Consider the following 22,577-nt stretch of genomic DNA (forward strand, 5'->3'; position numbering starts at 1 on the left):
AAGTGTCAAGTGTCTGAGGCCGGATTTGAACTCAGGTATTCCTGAATCCAGGGCCGGTGCTTTATCCACTGCGCCACCTAGCTGCCCCCTGACACATTTCGTTTTTAGACTTTTCTTTCCCAGGGATGCTTCTTATATTTTTATCTGATCTTTTTTTTTTTTTTAAAGAATATACACCATCTTAAAATCATATAATGAACAACAGTGCTGAGGGGTAGAGGTATATGAAGTCTCCAAAGAAGGGTGGGTAGAGCTGAGCCTAGAAAGTCCTCAAGAAGGCAGATGGCTTTTAGGAAAAGATCTGCTTCAAATGAGCTGTCTTGGAAGGACATACAACTTCAAATATTGTCAATTGGGGGGGGGGCAGGGCAATGAGGGTTAAGTGACTTGACCAAGGTCACACAGCTAGTAAGTATCAAGTGTCTGAGGCTGGATTTGAACTCAGGTCCTCCTGAATCCAGGGCCAGTGCTTTATCCACTGTGCCACCTAGCTGCCCCCAAATATTGTCAATACTAAATAATCATCATCACAATAGCTAGCATTTATGTGGTGGTTTAAAGTTTGCAAAGCACTTTACAAATTTTATCTCATTTGATACTTACAATGATGCTGGGAAATAGATGCTGTTGTTATAACCATTTTACAAATGAGAAAACTGGGAGAAAGAGTAAATGACTTGCCCAGGGTCACACAGCTAGCACAGTTCTGAGGCCAGATTTGAACTGGATTTATATAGGCAGCTCCACAAGAACTCTATCCGCTGTCTCTTGGTGCCTATATGAATCAAATTAAATCAAATAACAACAAAAAAAAATTAATTGGTTGATTAAAGGAAACAAGTAGCTTGTGGTGTGTTGTTTTGGTCATTTTCAGTCATGTCTCACTCTTTGAGAACTAATTTGGGGTTTTCTTTTTTTTTTTTTTTTTGTTTTAGTGAGGCAATTGGGGTTAAGTGACTTGACCAGGGTCACACAGCTAGTAAGTGTTAGAGTCTGAGGCCGGATTTGAACTCAGGTACTCCTGACTCCAGGGCCGGTGCTCTATCCACTGCGCCATCTAGCTGCCCCTAATTTGGGGTTTTCTTGGCAAATATACTGGAGTTGTTTACCATTTCCTTCTCCATATCATTTGACAGATAAGGAAACTGAGGCAAACAGGGTTAAGTGGCTTGCTCCAACGTCACACAGCTACTAAGTGACTGAGGACAGATTCAAACTCAGAAGGATGAGACTTCTTCACTTGAGACCCAGCAGTCTATCCACTGCACCACCTAGTTGCCCATAGCTGTTTGACCTTGGGCTAAATTTTTCTGGGCTTCACAAGCACATAATATTGAGAGCTGAAAAAGGACTTGGCTGATATTTAGTTTGACACTCTCTTTTTTATAGTTGTGGGCTTTTTACATCCTGTAAAATGAGTGTATTGGACGAAAATTCTCTAAATTCCATTGGACATATTCTACATATTGCATAAGGTTTGACAATATTCAGTTATAGGTTTACAAATCTATTCTTTCTTTGGTAGTTTAGGGATTGAGAAGGGGTCTTAATTTTCACTGCTGTGTCTATGCCAACTATAAATTTATTTCAAACATTTTTATGACTCATTTAAACATTTTTGTGCATGTAATTTCCATGGAAATAGGAAGCTTTAAATGTATAAAACATTTATATCACCCCTCTTTAAGATTTGTTCTCGAGAAGGACCTAGAAATAGAGCTTTTAAAATTTAGGGATATCTAAACATATTTTTAAAAAACTTGTCAATTATGACTTATTAGACCCCCAAATAGATTTGCCCATCTTATAAGCTGTGATTGGAGGAGACTTAAACTCTTAGATTTAGAGCAAGTGTGAAACTTAGAAGTCATCATGACTTTCCTTTCTATAAGAAAGGGTAACCTATTATTTTCTCTTCCCTAAACAGACTCTTTTTTCCAGTGGCTCCTATCTATCTATCTATCTATCTATCTATCTATCTATCTATCTATCTATCTATCTATCTATCATCTATCTATATCTCTCTCTCTCTATCTATCTATCCATCCATCTATCTATCTATCTATCTATCTATCTATCTATCTATCTATCTATCTATCTATCTATCTATCCATCCATCCATCCATCCATCCATCCATCCATCCATCCATCCATCCATCCATCTATCTATCTATCTATCTATCTATCTATCTATCTATCTATCTATCTATCCTCCATCTATCTATCTATCTATCATCTATCTATCTATCCATCCATCCATCCATCCATCTATCTATCTATCTATCTATCTATCTATCTATCTATCATCTATCTATCTATCTATCTATCTATCTATCTATCTATCTATCTATCTATCATCTATCTATCTATCATCTATCTATCTATCATCTATCTATCTATCTATCTATCTATCTATCTATCTATCATCTATCTATCTATCTATCATCTATCTATCTATCTATCTATCTATCTATCTATCTATCTATCCATCCATCCATCCATCCATCCATCCATCTATCTATCTATCATCTATCTATCTATCTATCTATCTATCTATCTATCTATCTATCTATCTATCTATCTATCTATCTATCATCTATCTCTATCTATCTATCTATCTATCTATCTATCTATCTATCTATCTATCATCTATCTATCTATCTATCTATCTATCTATCTATCTATCTATCTATCATCTATCTATCTATCTATCATCTATCTATCTATCTATCTATCTATCTATCTATCTATCTATCATCTATCTATCTATCATCTATCTATCTATCTATCTATCTATCTATCTATCTATCTATCTATCTATCTATCTATCTATCTATCTATCATCTATCTCTATCTATCTATCTATCTATCTATCTATCTATCTATCTATCTATCTATCTATCTATCTATCTATCTATCTATCTATCATCTATCTATCTATCTATCATCTATCTATCTATCTATCTATCATCTATCTATCTATCTATCATCTATCTATCTATCTATCTATCTATCATCTATCTATCTATCATCTATCTATCTATCTATCTATCTATCTATCTATCTATCTATCTATCTATCATCTATCTATCTATCTATCTATCTATCTATCTATCTATCTATCTATCTATCTATCTATCTATCTATTATACCCAGATCTCTCCATTTTTAAAGAAACAAAAGACAATAAAAACCCAGGTCCTCTAGTGCTATGGTTGTGGATTGGTCCCACCATATTAGCAAGCAGTTGGTATCTCTGCTCCAGAAGTTACTAAACTATGCATATCTTTTAACCCAGCAATATAACTCCAAAGCCTATGCCCACAAAGAGATGAAAGAAAGAGGAAAAAGCCTTATGATGTACAAATATTTATAGTCACTCTTTTCTTAGTAGCCCCAAATTGGAAACTAAGGAGTGCCAGCCTAATGGCTAAACAAATTATGGTGGATGAATATAATGGAATAATATAGTGCCGTAAAAAATGATGAGATGGATAGTGTCACAGGAGACTGGAAAGTCCTCTATGATATGATGCAAAGCGAGCAGAACACGGAGAACAATTTATACCTTGACAACATTAGAGGGAGATACAAGTTTGAAAGACTTTAGATAAATGTAATGATGAATCATGAGTTCAGAGGACTTGAGATGAAACATGTTAACAACCTTCTGCTAAAGAGCTGATGGAATTAAAATGCAGAATAAGACAAATTTTGGGACAGTGCTCCTAGGGACTATGCTTTTGTTAAGAGGTTTTTGTTTTGTTTTTTTCAGGTTTAAAAAAATTGGTTTTTTGGGTGAGGCAATTGGGGTTAAGTGACTTGCCCAGGGTCACACGGATAGTAAGTGTTAAGTGTCTGAGGCTGGATTTGAACTCAGGTACTCCTGATTCCAGCGATGGTGCTCTATCCACTGCGCCACCTAGCTGCCCCTAAAAATTGTTTAATTGAGGGAGCAGTGGGAGAGAGAGCTAATAAATGCTTTTGAAAATATATATTTTTAAAAACCAAATCCCCATTTCACATTAAGTTGATTAAGCTGTGGTGATAGGCAAAGGTTTATGAACTTGAATTATGTGCTTGAATTCTTCTCTAAATTCAGTTACATAAACACTTGGGACCTCTGGGCACAACTGCCTAAGGTTTTCTTTGGAGGGTGCGGAAAGAGGGAATTGCCTTGTTTGTTTCTTCTGAACTAAGAAGATGAAAAACCTAGGCTTATAGAAAGTGTTTTACTTACTCTTTAGTTCTACTCCCCTATTTCCTTTCTCTTAACACAATTAGTAGTGTCACTTTCTTAGTACTAGTCAAGTAGTTAGGGAGCAAGGAATCTATTTTTGTAAAGCATGCTGAAGCTAAGTGTATTCACCACCATGGTCTCCCATTCATAGACAAGTCAACAAATCATCAAGCATTTGTTAAGTATTTAGTATGGTTGGTGAAACTGTGAACTGATCCAGCCATTTTGGAGAGGAGTCTGGACTTATGCCCAAAGAGTTAAAAAAAACCAAACTGTGTATACTCTTTGACTCAGCTAATAGCACCATTAGGTTTGTTTCCCAAGATGATCATGGAAAAAGGAAAAGAGCCTCTAATGTTCTAAAATATTTCAAGCAGCTCTCTTTATGGTGGCAAAGAACTAGAAATTGAGGGGATGCCCATCAACTGGGTAATGGCTGAATAAGTTGTGGTGGAATACATATGTGACATGCTATAAGATATGACAGGCTATTTGATTTTATAAAAAAAAACAACAGAAAGATTTGCATGAAATAATGAAGAGTGAAATGAGCAGAACCAAGATAATGTTGAATACAGTCATAGCAATATTGTTCGAAGAACAGATGTGAACAACTAAGTTGTTCTGAGCATTATAAATACACAAACCAACCACAAAGGACCCATGAAGGAAGTTACTGTATATGCATCTCCAGAGAAAGAACTGATAAATAGAAGCATGCATAGTGTAGTTTACAAATATGTGTGAATGTCTGTTTTTGTGTGTGTATGTACACATACTTATAGATGTAAGGCCTTCTCTAGTTTGGGGTGGGGAGTGAGGAAGGGAGACAGTTCAGAATTTAACAGAATGTAACAAAAAAGTAAAATTAAAGTAAGAAAATGAATGTTTAGTATGTACTAGGCATCGTGCTAAGCACTGGTAATACAAAGAATAGTCCCTGTGTTCCCAAGGAACTCGTGGTGTAATGAAGGAAACAATATACGAACAGCCTCAGAGAAACAAGATGTATTTAGGATAGCTTGAAGGTCAGCTCAGTAGCATTAAGGGAGATTGAGAAAGCCAAGGAATCCAAGAGGCAGAGGTGGAAGAGAGATTTCAGACACTGAAAATGCTCTGAGTCCAAAGATGGAATGGTAAGAGGAACAGTAAGGAGGCCATTGTCACTGGACTGTAGACTTACATGGAGGGGAATAAGGTTTAAGAAAACCAAAAAGGTGGGAAGGGGCTAGATTATGAAGGACTTTAAAAAAAAAAAAAGCCAAACAGAGGTGGTGATAATAGGGAGCTGATTGAGTTTATCAAATAGAGGGAGAAGATGAGGAAATGCTGGTGAGACCAGCATTTTAGGAAGATTACTTTGACATTTGAAAGACTTTTCTACTGTTCCCAAACCAAATTAACTCAAGCCTAGGTAATTCTTTACTTGTGATTGATACTTAAAGTCTTTACCATTTCAGGTGCCTCTACCTTGTACTATAATGCCTTCTTCAAAGGACTTGACAATTTCTTTGAAGAGGGTGGTTTAGCATTTAGGTGGTATCATTGGGATTTGATTTTTTTTTTCCAATTGGCTGAAATGTTCACATTGCCTAAGAATTCCCAGGAATCAGCCCCTCAAGTAAGATTTAGGGCTAAGGAGAGCCATTGTCTCTTTTCCTATTTTTCATTGCCCCTGGTTGCCAGAACTACTCCAAGCCACAGAAAGGATGTTTTCTTTCCCTGTTTTATTGTCTCTTCTGCTGACAATCCAAGAGTGAAGAACTGCATTTGTACATGAGGTGATAGGAATGGCCTTTTGTTTCCATTCCACTGTGAGTTAGTTGTCATTCATTAGCACTTTTGTTCATAGTGAAGAACATCGGGATGGTGATAGTAGGGCATTAAATCAGAAGAAATGTGGTCTGTGGTCTCACAAGAATTTGGTAATCTGGGGGTGAGGGGTGGGAGGCAGGCTCTCTGTGACTGCTCTAATGGAGCAAAGTGAAAGGAGAGAAACATTTGGCAATCATGACAGGGAATAGAGGAGAAAGTCAACTCCCCAGTGATGTTGTCAACAGTCTGAACTATGTTGATGAAAAGTTTTGAGAGCTTCATAGTCTCTCTGGTGATTTTATGAGAAGAAATGTGGATAACTTCATAAAGAGAAAATATGACCACCCTGTTGGTGGGTGGACATTCTGAGGGTGAAACAAATTATGTAAGATCATCCACATATGAAATTCTACTCAAACTTCTTGTAGTCATATTACTAAAAGTTGCGATGGGATGAATTCCCCAATATAGACATTTAAATCTTGGGAAATAATTTTGAAGGGAAACAGAGCAGATAATGCCTCACATTAGACATTTTGGTAGACTGGTTTTTTTGTTATATCCAACAGATGAATTTAGTGTACGCTTGATTATTGGGTTCATTTATTATTAGATTTCTTATTTAAAATTTTTCTTTTCTGATTTAGAATTTCCCATTTCATTTGTTTAGGAATTAGGTAAAAATTATTTTCTTCAGACAAGGGTCAGTAGGTAGTTCTATAAGACAAAGGTAAGTCTTATACTCTCATCAGTGAGTGTAGGCATTGTGCTAAGCCAAAGATTCTTATTGACTATTTTTGGTGTTCTTCACGTATGATACTTTATCTCACTTCCATGGCTTTGAACAGGCTGTTCCCTATACCACGATCCTTCTCACCTGCCTCCTAGACTCTCCACTTTCCTGAATTCAGAGTTCAGCTTAAATACCACTCTCTACATGAGGTCTTTCCTTATTGAGATTCATTCATTGGTGAGAATAAACCTACTGCAGTAGCCTTTCCAGGTCATGCTAAACTCTGTTTTGACTTAGAATTTAATTAATTTCACTTAATTAATTTCCTTTAATTTAATTATTTTCAGTCATATTATTGAGCTATATTGATTAATAAAAATAGTTTTGGAAATCCTGTGACTAAGTGTGCTAACACTGGGGCCATTGATTTGAAGAGTTATGACTCATTGTGGGGAGTAACGATTTGCTTTATTATTTAGACAGCCTAGATTAAACTGAGCTATCATTAAAAAATTTTTTTGTCTATGCAATTTCTGCAGAATTAATCCAGAGTTACTTCTGAATATAATCATAGTCTGAACCTTTTAAGACCTGGAGGTATATAGTTATTATCTAGTCCAATCCACTCATTTTCTAGATAAGCAAGCAGGCCTGGAGAAATTAAGCACCTTGCTCAGGGCCACACAGCTCACTAGTGACTGCAGAGCAAAGTCAGTACTGTAAAGAACCCTCATATCTTTCTCTTTTTATTCCAACACAGTGCAGAAGATGCCTTTTCTGCCATGAGTTCATATATGGCCTCAGATACTTCCTAGCTTTGTGATTCTGGGCAAGTTGTATCACTTAACCACTGTCAAAAAAGAGGACAATAATAGCACCCACCCTGGGTTGTTATAAGGATCAAATGTTTGCCAAGAATTTTGAAAACCCTTGAGTACTTTATAGATGATTGTCTTAATAATAGCTGTTGTCATTTTTATTGTTATTAGGGAACTAAATTCTTGGTTACTTTGAGCAACTATCCCCTCACTTTCAACCTGTCCAAAACAAAACTCTTTATCGCCTCTTCTAAACCTTCCTCTGTCCTTCCCTATTTCTGTAATTTAATTTTTTTCATTTATGGAATAAAACAAGCATTTCCATTAGTATAGTATAGTAAAAAAGATGATTGCACTTGAAACTGCAAATCTATTGTGTATAGCTTTCTATTACTTTTAAATATATAATAAACATAAAAATATAATAAATTTACATTTATTTAAATAGTAATTTACATTATATAAATTTCTTTTTTTTCTTCTCCCCTTCCCTCCCACATGGCTACTATTACACACACACACACACACACACACACACAAAATTATGTGCAGAATATACATACAATATAATTATGTATAGAATAACTTTACATATATACATGTAAAGTTATGCTAGACTCTTTTTATCAGTTCTTTCTCTGGATGCAGGTAGTGTCTTTCCTCATATGTCCTTTATAGTTAATTTGAGTATTTATAATAGTCCAAATGACTTATTCACTAAAAGTCATTTTTTTTCCCCCTCAGTAAATACTCCTTTATTTAAAGTTTTGAATTCCAAATTTTATCCTGCCTTCCCTCCCTCCCTCCCTCCCCTCTGGGAGTTAAACAATCAGATATAGGTTATACATGTGCAATTATATAAAACATTGCTATATTTTGTATAAGAAAACTTGAATAAAAGAAAAAAATGAAAGAAAGTGAAAAAAAGCATGCTTTAGTCTGTGTTCAATCAATATCAGTTCTTTCTTTGGAGGTGGATACCATGCATCATCATTAGTCCTTTGGGATTGTCTTGGATCATTGTATTGCTCAGAATAGTGAAGTCATTCACAGTTCTTCATCAAACAATATTGCTGTCTCTGCACAATGTTCTCTTGGTTCTGCTCACTTCACTATACATCAGTTCATACAAGTCTTTCCAGGCCTTTCTGAAATCATCCTGCTTGTCATTTCTTATAGCACAATAACATTCCTTCACCATCATATACCACAGCTTGTTTAGCCCTTCCCCAACTGATGGGCATTCCTTTGATTTCCAATTCTTAGCCACTACAAAAAGAACTACTATAAATATTTTTGTACAAATAGGTCTCAAAGTCATTCTTAAAACAATTTTGCTGTTACTGTATACAATGTTCTCTATGTTCCGCTCATTTGTAGTTTCCATTTCATTTTGTTGATGGTATCACCATTCTTCTAATCTCCAAGGTTTGAAATTTGGGAATTTTCTCTGACTTCATATTTTTAATAAACATTTTTATTTAAAGGGTTTTTTGTTTTGTTTTGTTTTGCCAGGCAATGAAGGTTAAGTGACTTGCCCAGGGTCACACAGCTAGTGCCAAGTGTCTGAGACTGGATTTGAACTCAGGTCCTCCTGAATCCGAGGCCAGTGCTTTATCCACTGCACCACCTAGCTGCCCCTTCCCTTTGCCTCTCTTACCACATCCAATTAGTTGCAAAGTCCTGTTGATTTTACTGCCCCATCTTCTCTCAGATCCATCCACTCTTCTCTACCTCCTATTATAAGCTCTCATTACCTTGTCCTTGGACTGTGGTAAAAGCCTCCTGCCTAGTCTCCCTTCTTGCATCTAATCATTCCCTTAGATGCCAAAATAATATTAACATGCTGGTCTGACCTTGTGACCTAGTGGCCCAAATTCTTCAGTGGTTCCGTATTTCCCTTAGAAGAAAGACAGACTTTTGAGTCTGACATTTGGGGCCCTCTCCAAGTCTTCAGCCTTGTTCCCCATCCTCCCCCTTCTTACTCCTTGTTCTTGCTAAATCGAACCATTCCCTGGCCCTGTCCTGGCATCTCCTTCCCCTGGGATGCATTCAGCCTGCCCTCCATGCCTGAATTACATTTCTTCCTCATCTTTGTTTTCTAAAATCTTCCTCTTATTTCAAGACTTATCTCAGGCATTACCTTCTCCCTGACTCTACTAGCTCAGTGTTCTCTCCTTTCTCCCATGTCCCTAGGGTTCTATGTTTGTATTGTTCCTTCATGCCCTCCTGCCCCAATCTTTTTTTTTTTTTTTTTTTGCGGGGCAATGAGGGTTAAGTGACTTGCCTAGGGTCATAAAGCTAGTGTCAAATGTCTGAGGCTGGATTTGAACTCAGGTCCTCCTGAATCCAGGTCCGATGCTTTATCCACTGTGGCACCTGGCTGCCCGCCCGCCCTATTTTTTCTTAATAGCTACATAGCTATTGCATATTTTACCCTAACCTCCCCCCCCCCCCCCCCGCCCCAGCCCTTTTCATCTTTGTATATGGGGTGACTAAGACAGTTATCTGTACATAATAAACACCCAAGAGAGGTTTGTTGAATTGCATTAATTTGAATTTAAATCCAACCTATCTAAATGTCTTTTCATTTGTTTTGTTTTGACAGATTGAATAGTTTAGTATTTGGATAGAGCCCTGGTCTTGGAGTCAAGAAGACCTTAGTTCAAATCCAAAGTCAGATACTTATACCCTAAGCCTCAGTTTCTTCAGCTATAAAATGAGAGACAATAATAGCACCTCCCTCACAGTATTGTTGTGAGAATCAAAAGAGGTTATATATGTAAACTGCTTAGCACAGTTCCTGGTAAATAATGAGTGCTTAATAAGTGCTTATTCCATTCTGTTCCATTTTTAGAAGGAATAATTCTCACAGGCTTAATTGTTTTGGGTTATTTTAGGTTAACCAAACCCCTCTCCTTTGCGGATTGTGTTGGAGATGAGCTGCCATGGGGATGGGAAGCAGCATTTGATCACCAGATTGGTGTCTACTACATTGACCACATCAACAGTAAGTTTCTCTGTTTCTTTTTGTTTGTTTTGGTGAGGCAATTGGGGTTAAGTGACTTGCCCAGGGTCACACAGCTAGTAATTGTTAAGTGTCTGAGGCTGGATTTGAATTCAGGTCCTCCTGAATCCAAGGCCGGTGCTCTATCCACTGCACCACCTAGCTGCCCCGACCCCTGTTTCTTTTAAAACACCCACACCAAATATCTGCTGTTCAAGGTGTATCCGGTTGTATTGTCTCAGTTTAACTGCTTATGAAGTGCATTTTCTAAAATGCTTCACTTTTTGGAAGGGGGTGGGGCAATGAGGGTAAGTGACTTTCCCAGGGTCACACAGCTAGTAAGTGTCAAGTGTCTGAGGTCGGATTTGAACTCAGGTCCTCCTGAATTCCAGGGCTGGTGTTCTATCTACTGTGACACCTAGCTGCCCCCATGCTTCACGTTTCTTAAAATGGGAGAGAAGTTTCTCGGTTGCAAACAATAACAACAGCAAAAAAATCCACGTAAGCCAGTGAGAAAGTGGATTCACTGTTTTCTAGTAAGGACAGAATTCTCCCTTACTCTGGTGTATGTGGAGACATGACTTGTTCTGCCCATATTCAGTCTCTCAGGACTATGGGGAATGGGAGTAAATGACCCTCACCTGACTGTCTCATAGTAATTCATAGCACTCTGAGTCCTTCCTGTTACCACTCTTGTTGGGCTTGAAAGGACCATGACATCGGGAGGTGATGTCATGACTTGCAATGAATTGGATTTAAGTGAGGCAGGGCTGTGCAAAGTCACCAGCCACATTCTGTCCTCCAGAGCCATCTGAGTCTGGTGGCAAGGTATATATCGGGACAACTGGAGATGGCCCCAGATTCAGTGGGAGACCTTGGTCTTTTAAAGCAAAGGTCTTTTCTGGGTCGGTGAGGATTACATCAGGTAACATTTGTAAAATACTTTACCACTCTATGGAGACTTTGAAAGTGCTTTGCTTGTGAAGGGCAAAGGAGACATGTCCAGCCTTTTCCCCCTCATACACCATGGCAGATAAAGTTGATCAGCTATTGTTGTAAATGTGGTGATAGCTCTCCAGGAGAGAGCTGTGTTCTCTTCTCTACTCTTTGCAGTTCCTCTCAGTTTCTCCTGGGGTTTGGGAGAGATTTCCTTCTCAGGCTCCTTTTGCTAGTTTTCCTGTAGCTTATGGAGCAATAAACTTCTCATACCTTTCTGGAAAAATTTCATTCATGCACGTGTTTAGGGAACACAATTGAATATATCTCATACTTTTAAAACTTCTCTTTGGCAAATTCTTATATTGTAAATCATTATGTAATGAGAATACTGTGTGATCTCTTTAAATTAGATGCATTAAATTACTTTAAATTAGATTACCTTAAAATACTTTAGGATATTGGAACAAGTGATGTTTTAGTTATTTGTTATTTTTTCCAGCCTCCCTTTGAGGCTGGTAGTTGATATAGTTTTTTGGGGTTTTGTTGTTGTTTGTTTTGTTTTGTTTTTTTGCAGGGCAGTGAGGGTTAAGTGACTTGCCCAGGGTCACACAGCTAGTAAGTGTCAAGTGTCTGAGGCTGGATTTGAACTCAGGTGCTCCTGAATCTAGGGCTGGTGCTTTATCCACTGCGCCACCTAGCTGCCCCCACATATAGTTTTGATAGACCAAATAAGGATTAGATTGATGGCACTTTTTATTTTAAGAAAACCAAAAGTCTAAACATATAAAATATGTTTGAATATACTCATACAAGTTATCATTTATAAAAATAACTCTCAGTAAGGAATATTTTTTTCTTTTTTAAAAAAAAAATAATAAACTTTTTTTTATAGTTGGGTCCAGGTTTTTCTCCTTCTTCCCTCCCTTCTCTCCCCCGTCCCTGAGGTGGCAAACAAGCAGATATGGGTTATACATGTATGATTATATAAAACATTACCACATTTGTCATTTTGTTCAAGAAAACTTGATTAAAAGAAAAAAATGAAAGTGAAAAATAGCATGCTTTAGTCTGTTCCATCAATATCACTTCTTTCTCTGGAGGTGGATAGTATGATTCATCAATAGTCCTTTGGGATTGTCTTGGATCATTGTATTGTTGAGAATAGTTAAGTCATTCACAGTTCTTCATCAAACAATATTGCTGTCTCTGTGCACAATGTTCTCTTGGTTCTGCTCACTTCACTATGCATCCATTCATACAAGTCTTTCCAGGCCTTTCTAAAGTCATCCTGCTTGTCATTTCTTACAGCACAATAATATTCCATCACCATCATTTACCACGGTTTGTTAAGCCATTCCCAATTGATGGGCATTCCTTTCATTTCCAATTATTAGCCACCACAAAAAGAGCTGTTAGAAATATTTTTGTGCAAATAGGTCTTTTCCTCTTTTGGGGGGATGTCTTTGGGATATAAACCCATCACTGGTACTGCTGCATCAAAGGGTATGCACAGTTCCATATCCCTTTGGACATAGAGGAGTATTATCTAAAGATGGCACGTTTCACCTTTATAAACATGAATATTAGTTTTCTCCTAGAATGAGAAAGGATCCCAAACTAATGAAATCATGCTTTACACATCTGAAAATCTGTAGCGAGCGAAGGCCATATGTTAGATGGGCCTGGTAATGAGAGAAGGCTTTGTATATCTTTGAGTAATCTTTTGTGAGGCTCCTGAGGAAGTTAAATAGAGGTTAGGATGAAGGCTGCTCTTCCAGTAATTTCCAGTAAAGAAAGGTGCTCTGCTGAGGAAGCAATCAGAAATGAATAATGAAATGTTCACATCAGTCCAGTGGCAGATAGGAAACCAGAGAAGATTAGCCATTAAGAAGTATTACATGATGAAATTTCCTAAGAAGTCAGCAGGTACGCATGCAGCATTGTGAAGCACTGATATAACTTCGATGCAACAGCTTTTCCAACTCTCACATAATCTAACTCTCAGGCATAGGGTGAAGCTGGGAGGAAGGCAGGAGGCGATTATAGCAGACACACCCATTATATCAGTAAAACCCAGGGCATATTTGGAAGCAGGCTTTTATACATGTAGACGACTGCTTATATAAATAATTTTAATAAATTGTACCTTCTATTTAATCTTAATTTAATTTAAACCTTCTTTTAATTTGCTCAGAGGAAATTTTCATCACTCTTTTGGAATTTCTTTCTCTAAACAAAAGATTTTTGAAAATTATGAATTTAAAGCCAGAGAATCCAAAGGCTAGTGAGTTTTAGACTCAGTTGTCATTAACTTTGTTCTTGTTTGTCTGGCTTTAGCTCCTGATTGTCACCAAAGGAGACACACTAAACTCTTATAGCAAAAGAGCCTAATTGGTTTAAAAAAAAAAAGTGTGGTTTCCACTTCATTATTTGATAAGACCTTTGATTTCTTCTGTGTGGGAATTCCTGTGATGTAGTGGAATGATCACTAGATTTAGAATCAGAGCACTTTGATTAGAATTCTAGCTTTGATAATTACTCCCCATGTGATCTCATTTAAGTCATTTAACCTTTGTTGGCCTCATTGTCTTCATCTGCAAAATAAGGGAGTTGGACTATATGTTCTGTACCATTGCTTTCATCTCTAAATCCTATGGTGCCTCTATCAAGGCAACTTGAAAGCCCTTGGTGCCTCAGCAGACTGTATTTCATGAGTTGCTTATGGTCAGAGCAATCCGTTCCCTGATATCTACACTTTTGCTGATGAGCCCATCCTTAACTTAGCTAGGCTAGTCCTCAGATGGAAGGCACAAGGTCTTTTTGCCCCTTGTCCTCAAGCACTCCCCAGTTGGGTTAAGACCAGACATTTTGCTTTGCTGGAAGGGTCTTTGAGAATCTAGTGAGAGCATACTTTGGGTCCTTCTCTGATAATGATGATAAACCAAAGTCACTTGAAGCAGTCATCACAGGATGGCAACAGGCTCAGACAGTTGTTTCCCTTCTCCATGAATAAAATTACATTTTAAACAAAAATATTTTCTATAGCTGTTGTAATAATAGTAAAAGTCTTTGTCTCTTAGACCTTTCCTTCTCCCCCACCCCACCCCCAGTTCTCATCATCTTTGGCTGTTAATGATGACCAGCTATTTCAATTTAATAATATCTCTTCCCTAATTCTTCTTCCCTTCTCTCTTCCTTGTTTTCCTTCTCACTTTGATTGTTCTGTCTCCATATCCCTTACTCTGTCTTCTTAGTGCTCCTCTTGCCCCCTAAGCCTGGGTAATTCCCAACACTCTGTCCTCTTCTCTCTCTTCTGTTTCCCTTGTTAAGCCCTTCCACTAATGGAAAGAATATTGTACTTGGAGCCAGAGGAATCCTGGGGTGGAATGCATCTCTGCTACTTGGTACCTGTGTGACCTTGGGTGAGTCCTTTATGAATGCCTTTGGATCCTGGTTTCCATACTTATTAGAGTGTTGGACAGGTAAATGGTAAGGTCTCTTCCAGCTCTGAGACATAGATTGGTCTGATGGCTTCTTCTACTGCCAAAATAATCTTTCTAGCACTTGGCTCTCTTCTCATCAGTGCCCTCTTCTCTATGATTCCCTGTTTCTTTAGTCTGACATTCTAGGACAGCCATCCACCATATGATGTTAACCTACCTTCCCAGCCAACTTCATACTGCCTGCCTTCACACACTCTCTGCCATCCACATTGAGTTAATCTCCTTTTTTTGCTTTCCCCTTGAAGCACTTGCCCCTGACATGCCCCAGGTCCCTGAAATGGATACATCCTCTTACATCTTCTTATTGTAATCATTCCCTTACATAAGGTATCATATCCAATGTTACACCTTTCCATGATGTACCTGCTTATTCCTTTGTCTCCCCTTATCTGTTTGACTTTTCTATGTCCTCGGTGTGCCCTATCCAAACAAGTGTTTTCTACACTCTGCTGGATTGATACTATTTTTCATCTTTTGTATGCTTGGTTACCTTGAGTACTGTGTTTCACATAGTAGGTGCAAGTTCAGTTGTAGTTAATTTTTCTTTCACGCACAATTCCGTCCTTAACCTTTTTTTCCCCCTTTTAGGAATTACAATTCATTTCTATATAAAGTAATTAGAAGAAATTCATTTGCAATATTCTTGAAAATAATCAGAAAGATATGAAAATCTTTAGAGTTGCCATTTTGCCTTAGTGCACTTAAGACAGTCTAGTACCTTGATGAATTTGATGTACCCTTAAGTGTCCAAATTACAGGCAGGAAGTAGTTTAGTCATTTTAAAAGAACCTGCTTCATTATCTCATTAATCTTCAAGACATTCCTGTAAAGCAGTTTAGAGAACAAATGGTATTATCCTATTTTAACAGCTGCTAGGTGCATATGCTATATCTGTGCATTACACAATTTCAGCAGTTTTCATTTTTCTTTTTATGAAGGATGAGGGATTGAAGAGTTTTGTTTATTAAAACTGTTTCTGTCTCATCTGGGTCAATCTTTTCAAGTTTGACCTTGAAAATAATAGTTGCTTAAAACTATAGGTTTATGGCAGTTTTGTGGGATTTTTCTGTATTTGGAGGCAAGAACTTGAAATCAGTTGTGAAGTGCTTTGCAAATGTTTTGTCTTTACCATTGAAACTGGAAAGTCTCATTTTGAGGTGAGGCGCAGAGTTGGAGTCTTTTAAAATTAATTCATGCTCTCTGCTTGTATCTGCCATCTGGCCCCGGGGCCAGCTCTTACCTTGGTGCAGCCACCGGGCTTGGTCCCCTGTGAGGTGGAGGGCGGAAGGGGAGGGCAGCCGCGGCAGTTGCTGTCCCTGCACACACGCAGGTTTCTGGGATATTCCTACACTTGAGCCGCCAAGATAGTGATATGGCCCCTCTGACACTGGAGAGCATTAAGGACCATGTCCTCTATGTCTTGAAACTATATGATAAGATTGATCCAGAAAAGCTTTCAGTATCTTCCCACTTCACGAAAGACCTGGGCTTGGATAGTTTGGGCCAAAGAAATTATAATGGCCATGGAAGATGAATTTGCATTTGAAATTCCTGACATGAATGCTGAAAAGTTAATGTGTCCACAAGAGATTGTAGATTACATTGCAGATAAGAAAGATGTGTACCAATAAAGTTTTTTTTTGGTTGTTTTTGTTTGTTTGTTTGTTTGTTTTTAGTGAGGCAATTGGGGTTAAGTGACTTGCCCAGGGTCACACAGCTAATAAGTGTTAAGTGTCTGAGGGCGGATTTGAACTCAGGTCCTCCTGACTCCAGGGCCGGTGCTCTATCCACTGTGCCACCTAGCTGCCCCCTACCAATAAAGTTTAAAAAAAAAAATCAAAGAACTCAGATGATCCCAGTGGGTATCTGAATGTGAGAACACATTATGAGACCATTGATGCTGTTGTTGGATTATTTCTGTTGGAACTATATTTAAAGTTGTCTAAATATGTGTTAGCCTTTAAAAAATAAATATATGAAGTCAGTATTCTCAGGCCTTTTGCATATAGAGTACTGCCTTTATATTCATTCTGTTTAATGTTTAAAAGAGATTTCATTGTTAAAAAGAACCTTGATGTCAGATGCAAGTGGCTTTTCTGGAATTGAACATTGGAATTGGTTCCCAAACTCATGTTTTCTCTTTAGTACGACCATCCCTTTCTGAATAAACATGCAGATTTTGCTTCCTTAAAAAAAATTAATTCATAGGCCTCAATTTCTTTATCTATAAGGATAGCAGACAGAAAATAGATTTAAAGGTAAAAAGGAACTTAGGAGTCTAGTCCAACCCCCTAATTTTACAAATGGGCTAAGTCAGGCCTAGGGAAATAAATAAAGAACTTATTCAAGATCCCATAAATAGTAAGTGGTGGAGCCAGTATTCACACACTCAAGTCCTTTGTCCATCACAAGGCCCTTTCCAGTTCTGTATCCTGTGATAATAACAATTATTTTGTAATGGTAGAGAGAGCTCAGCTCTGTGCTTGGAATCTAGAAAGATGTGGGTTTGAAGTTCATCTCTGATCCTAGCCATATAACCACGGGGAAGTCATTGAACGTTGTCTGAGCCTCTATAAAATAGAGATATACTTGGAGTATATCACTCAGGGTGTCTACCACACATGGTAGTTGCGAAGATCAAATGAGATAATGCATATAAAACATCCTGTAAGCCTCTTTCTCTTTCTATGTATGTATAAATGTTAAGAGGTATTTTCTTTTTCTTCACCTGATGAAAATGTATGTACTCTGGAGGTGAAGAAGAATAATATTGAACCCTTAAAACTTTCTATTTTTCTTCCCCTTTCCAATGCCTCCTTTCATAGAGCTACTCAGATATTTTTCCTAATACATGCATTTCTTCTTATTGCCGATGTTGTAACGTCCATATTCCTTTGCCCAGCATTCAAGACCTTCAACAGTTTTTTATCATCCCATTTTTCAGCCTGGTTTAATATTGTTTCCTTCCATGCATGTTGCATGTTAGCCAACTAAATTGAACTATTCCCAGCCAATGAATGTGAAGCCCCCTGGTGTCTCATATAGCCTCCCTTTCCTGCTTTGCCTGTCAGATTACCTGCTCCTCCCTGAAAGTTAACCCAGATGTCTGCCCCACGTCCTCCTAGCTCTTACATCAGTAGTTCAAAATCAGAAACAAAGGATTTAATTACTGGAAATGACATTGAAGGAGAGGCATTACCACCTGCTTTGCCACTCACCCCTAAGGACTATGGGACCTTTTCATCTGATTTGCTGTTGAAATCTTCCGTATGTTGTTTTCCCTATTAGAATGTTAGTTACTTGAGGGCAGGGCCTCTTAATTTTCTATTTTTTTGTTCTGCAGTCATGTCCAACTCAGTTCTGACCCCATGGGGGGTTTTCTTGGCACAGGTACATACTGGAGTGGTTTGCCATTTCCTTCTCTAGCTCATTTGACAGGAGGAAACTGAGGCAAACAGGGTTAAGTGACTTGCCAAGGCCACATAGCTAGTGTCTGAAGCAAGATTTGAATTTAGGAAGATGAGACTTTCTCATTCCAGGCCAGTCGTTTAGCACAGTGCTTTGCAATGATAATGATAATAATAGTAACAATGATAATTAGTTAGCATTTAAATAGTAATCTACAAATCCCTTTACGTGCTATTGTCAAATTTCAGTTTTATGCCTGTCTCCTACAGGAAAAAAAAAAGATCAGAGAAAATATTATTTTCATAACATCCCCTACAGGAAAAACCACATCAGAGACAAACAAGAAAAACATAGTACCAATTTATTTGTCCCAAGAACAAGCAGGTATGAATCATGCGGAGACCCCTTCCAACTCGTCTTTCTGAGGATATATGTTTCTTTGCTCACTGGTTACAGGGTGTTATCAGTTTCATTAGCATGATACAAATCAGCCTAATAACAAATACTTTATAACAAGAATGGACATGATGCAAATCAGTTTAACAATTTCAGTTATAACAAGAATGGAGGAATCAGTTTGATAAGATTATGTGATTCCCCAAAAAAGGGTTTGGGGATGCCCAGATTTTTTTTTTTTTTTTTTTTTTTTTTTTGCAGGCAACGGAGGTAAAGTGACTTGCCCACGGTCACACAGCTAGTAAGTGTCAAGTGTCTGAGGCCGGATTTGAACTCAGGTACTCCTGAATCCAGGGCCGGTGCTTAACCACTGCGCCATCTAGCTGCCCCCTATGCCCAGATATTTTTACAAGATAGGGACTTACATCCCAGGGAAAGAAGTCAGCAGATAGGGACTTATCTGCTAGCTATCTGGGTTCAGTTTGGAGTTCAGCTTGAGGGCATTTTGCTCCTATTAATCCAGGGTTTCATAACATCCTTTTGGATAAGGCAGCTCCATCAAATCCAGGTGGTCCATACATTCAGCATTTGATCCTCAATAGAACTCTGTGAGGTAGGTCCTGTTATTATTCCCAACTTTCAAATGAGGTTGTTGTTTGTCCTCTCTCAAAGAGGACCAATGACATGGTAAGGGATGCAAGTCTTGACTTGCAGTGAATTGGATTTAAGTGAGGCAGGGCTGTGCAAAGTCACCAGCCTCACGCTCTCCTCCAGAGTCATTTGAGTTCAGTGGCAAGACATGGGTCAAGAGATGGCTGGAGATGGCCCTAGTGAAGTGGGAGACCATGTCCTTTTTAAGCTAAGGTCTTTCTCAAGATTCACTTTGTCTGAGGCAACACCTGTTCAGTGATTTTAAGGCTAGGTAAGAAATGTGGCAAAACACCTTCTAGTTTGTCTATTTAAATAAACAAAAACAAAACCAAACAAAACCACCTCAAAATGGGAGGGGAAGACCCTCACGGTTTCTAGCTAGAAAAGAAACAATTCCTATTTATACTCACTTTTAGTCATTGTCAAAACCCAAACAATTTTCAAAAGAGGAAACAGACTGAAAGAATTGGTTATGAAATGTGCCACATAGTTGTGTACACGGTTAAGTGCTTAATAAATTTCCCTCTCTCCCTCCCTCCTTCCCTTTCTTCCTTCCTCCCTCCCTTCCTTCCCTCCTTCTTGCCTTCCTTTACCTTCCCTCTTTTCCTCCCCCCCTCCATTCCTTCCTTCCTTCCATCCTCACTTTCTTCCTTCCCTTGGCTCTCTCTCTTTTTTTTTTTAGACAATTTGGGGTTAAGTGACTTGCCCAGGGTCACACAGCTAGTAAGTGTCAAGTGTCTGAGGCTGGATTTGAACTCAGGTACTCCTGACTCCAGGACCGGTGCTCTATCCACTGCGCCACCTAGCTGCCCCCTGGATCTCTTAAAGTAATTTATTTCATAACCCTCTAAGTGATTACCTTGTATTAATATGTATTCTTCCATGGAAAATGCCACTGGGGTACCTTATCATGGTATCAGAAGCTATGATAGTGGGATGCAAGCTCTGACAAATCTGATGAAGCTGGAGGGGTTACAATCTCTGGCAAAGCAGTGAGCTTCCACACTGAGAAGATGACAGATCTTTAAAGTATTGAAGTAGGAAATATTGTATATTATAGTTAGCTTTGTATGCCTTTGATTCTATTAGACTCTAAGTTCTCTGAGGACAGGGACTGTGTCTTATCTAAACTTTGTATCTGTGTTCTATGTGCACGCACACTAAATGCTGAAAAAATATCCACTGAATTAAATGAATCTATGGATGGAATATCTTGTTTTGTAAATTCCCCCCCCCCCCATTTTTTTTTTGGTGAGGCAATTGGGGTTAAGTGACTTGCCCAGGGTCACACAGCTAGTAAGTGTTAAGTGTCTGAGGCCGTGTAAATCCCCCCCCCCCCCTTTTTTAAAAGTCCTTTTGCTTTTTAAATTCAGGAAGCTACATGGCTTGTGTGTCTTTGTTGTAGCTGTTACTGAGGCAGAATATATGGGCTATATTTTCATTTTCTCTGGAGCAGTGATTCCCTATACAGTGTCTTCGACTCCTCCCTCCCCCAAGGCACCCTTAATTAGCTCAAGGGATGCCACACTCTGTTACCATATTTCTGCCAGCTCTCAAGTTGTTTTTGAAGGAGAGATGGGCAGCATTTTGTTTAAACAGCATCAGAAAAAGACTTGCTGGGGCATTTCAAATTTTAATAAATGTAGGAATCACTATTTTAGAAGAGAAATCTGAGACTCCTGGGTTCTATTTTTTCTGTCCATTGGTAAAGAGAGCTATTTCAATACCAATTCTCTTTATGGCCATGAGCATTGTGCAGCTGGCAAAATATAAAATTGGGGTTTCAATGTTAAATTTAACACATGATGAAATACTCTTATTTCAGACTGGCTTCAAGTTCCTTTTTGGGATAACCCCCCCTCCCTCCATTGACTTCTCCAGGAGGAAGAGGCCAGGTTGGGGGTGGGGTAGGCTTAGACTTGAGATCCTATGAAAGCTAGGCCTATGTAAGCTCTGAGTGGAGTCCTGAAAGGATTGAAAAGTGCTGTATTATGAAGACCAAATTATAATGAAATGTTTCTTAGTTGATACAACATATGCATTGATCCTCTCGACTACATTATTTAAACGTGGCCTTTCAGAGGCTGTAAATTGAACATTAGACAATGCTGGCCTCTTTCCAATATATACATACAGCCCACGTGGGGTCAAGTTTCAGAAGTAATAGAAAACAAAGGGAGTGTATATAGAATACTGGTCCCTCATTTCTCAAGGATAATTCTGCAGCACAATTTTCAAAACACAAAGACTTGCGGTTGTAGTATCTGAGTACTGTTAACTTTCTTTGAGAATAGCTGAAACACCAATTTTACTTATTTTCTTTCTTCCTTATTCTAAGAAAAAAAATCAAAGACATATTTTCCATTATGACCTAAGATAAGAGTTTAGAGCAGGTAGGTTAGAAATCAGCTAGCTTCACTCTCCTCATTTTGTAGAAGAGGAAAGCTGACCTACAGTCAGTCACATACGTGGAGTGAAGGACAGAGCCTCCGTCTGTGAGTCATTTTTTGGAGATGATCATGGAGCCTCTGTAAACTGGTAAGTGGAGAGGGAGGGGACAGCAGGGAGAGGGTCCTGGACAAACAATTAGGGAGTGTAGTATGGGAAATCATCCAGTGACAGAGATTGAGAAAGAACTGTCAGGCTGGAAAAGAAATGGGAGGAGAAATGGTCAGGAGGAGAAGGTGGGCAGCAGCGTCACACACAATAGAGAGGTTGAGAAGGTGGAGGACTGGGAAGAGGCCATCAAATTTAGCAATTAAAGGATAGTTGGTAACTTTGGAGAGAGTAGTTCTGGTGAATGATAAAGTCTGAAGACATGCTGCAGGGGTTAAAGAAGTGAGTGAGGAGACAAAGTAGAGACTATAAGTAGGCATATTTTTTCCCCTGGCCTTTGGGCTTAAAAAAGGAAGGTAAAGGGGGCAGCTAGGTGGTGCAGTGGATAGAGCACCAGCCCTGGAGTCAGGAGGACCTGAATTCAAATCTGGCCTCAGACACTTGACACTTACTAGCTGTGTGACCTTGGGCAAGTCACTTAACCCTCATTGCCCAACTTAAAAAAAAAAGG

The 22,577-nt window shown here is 38.5% G+C and overlaps 1 protein-coding gene across 1 annotated transcript in view; it reads left to right on the forward strand.

Annotated features, from left to right (window-relative positions):
- The window catches only part of WWC2 (WW and C2 domain containing 2), a 260,377-nt gene that overhangs the window by 103,677 nt on the left and 134,123 nt on the right, over positions 1–22,577 (forward strand). The window contains exon 2 of the mRNA XM_043971594.1: positions 10,507–10,616. Within this exon, the coding sequence (XP_043827529.1) occupies positions 10,507–10,616 (110 nt within the window). The remainder of the gene's footprint in view (positions 1–10,506; positions 10,617–22,577) is intronic.

Source organism: Dromiciops gliroides, chromosome 6, assembly GCF_019393635.1.
Source record: "Dromiciops gliroides isolate mDroGli1 chromosome 6, mDroGli1.pri, whole genome shotgun sequence".
NCBI classification, from domain to species: Eukaryota; Metazoa; Chordata; class Mammalia; order Microbiotheria; family Microbiotheriidae; genus Dromiciops; species Dromiciops gliroides.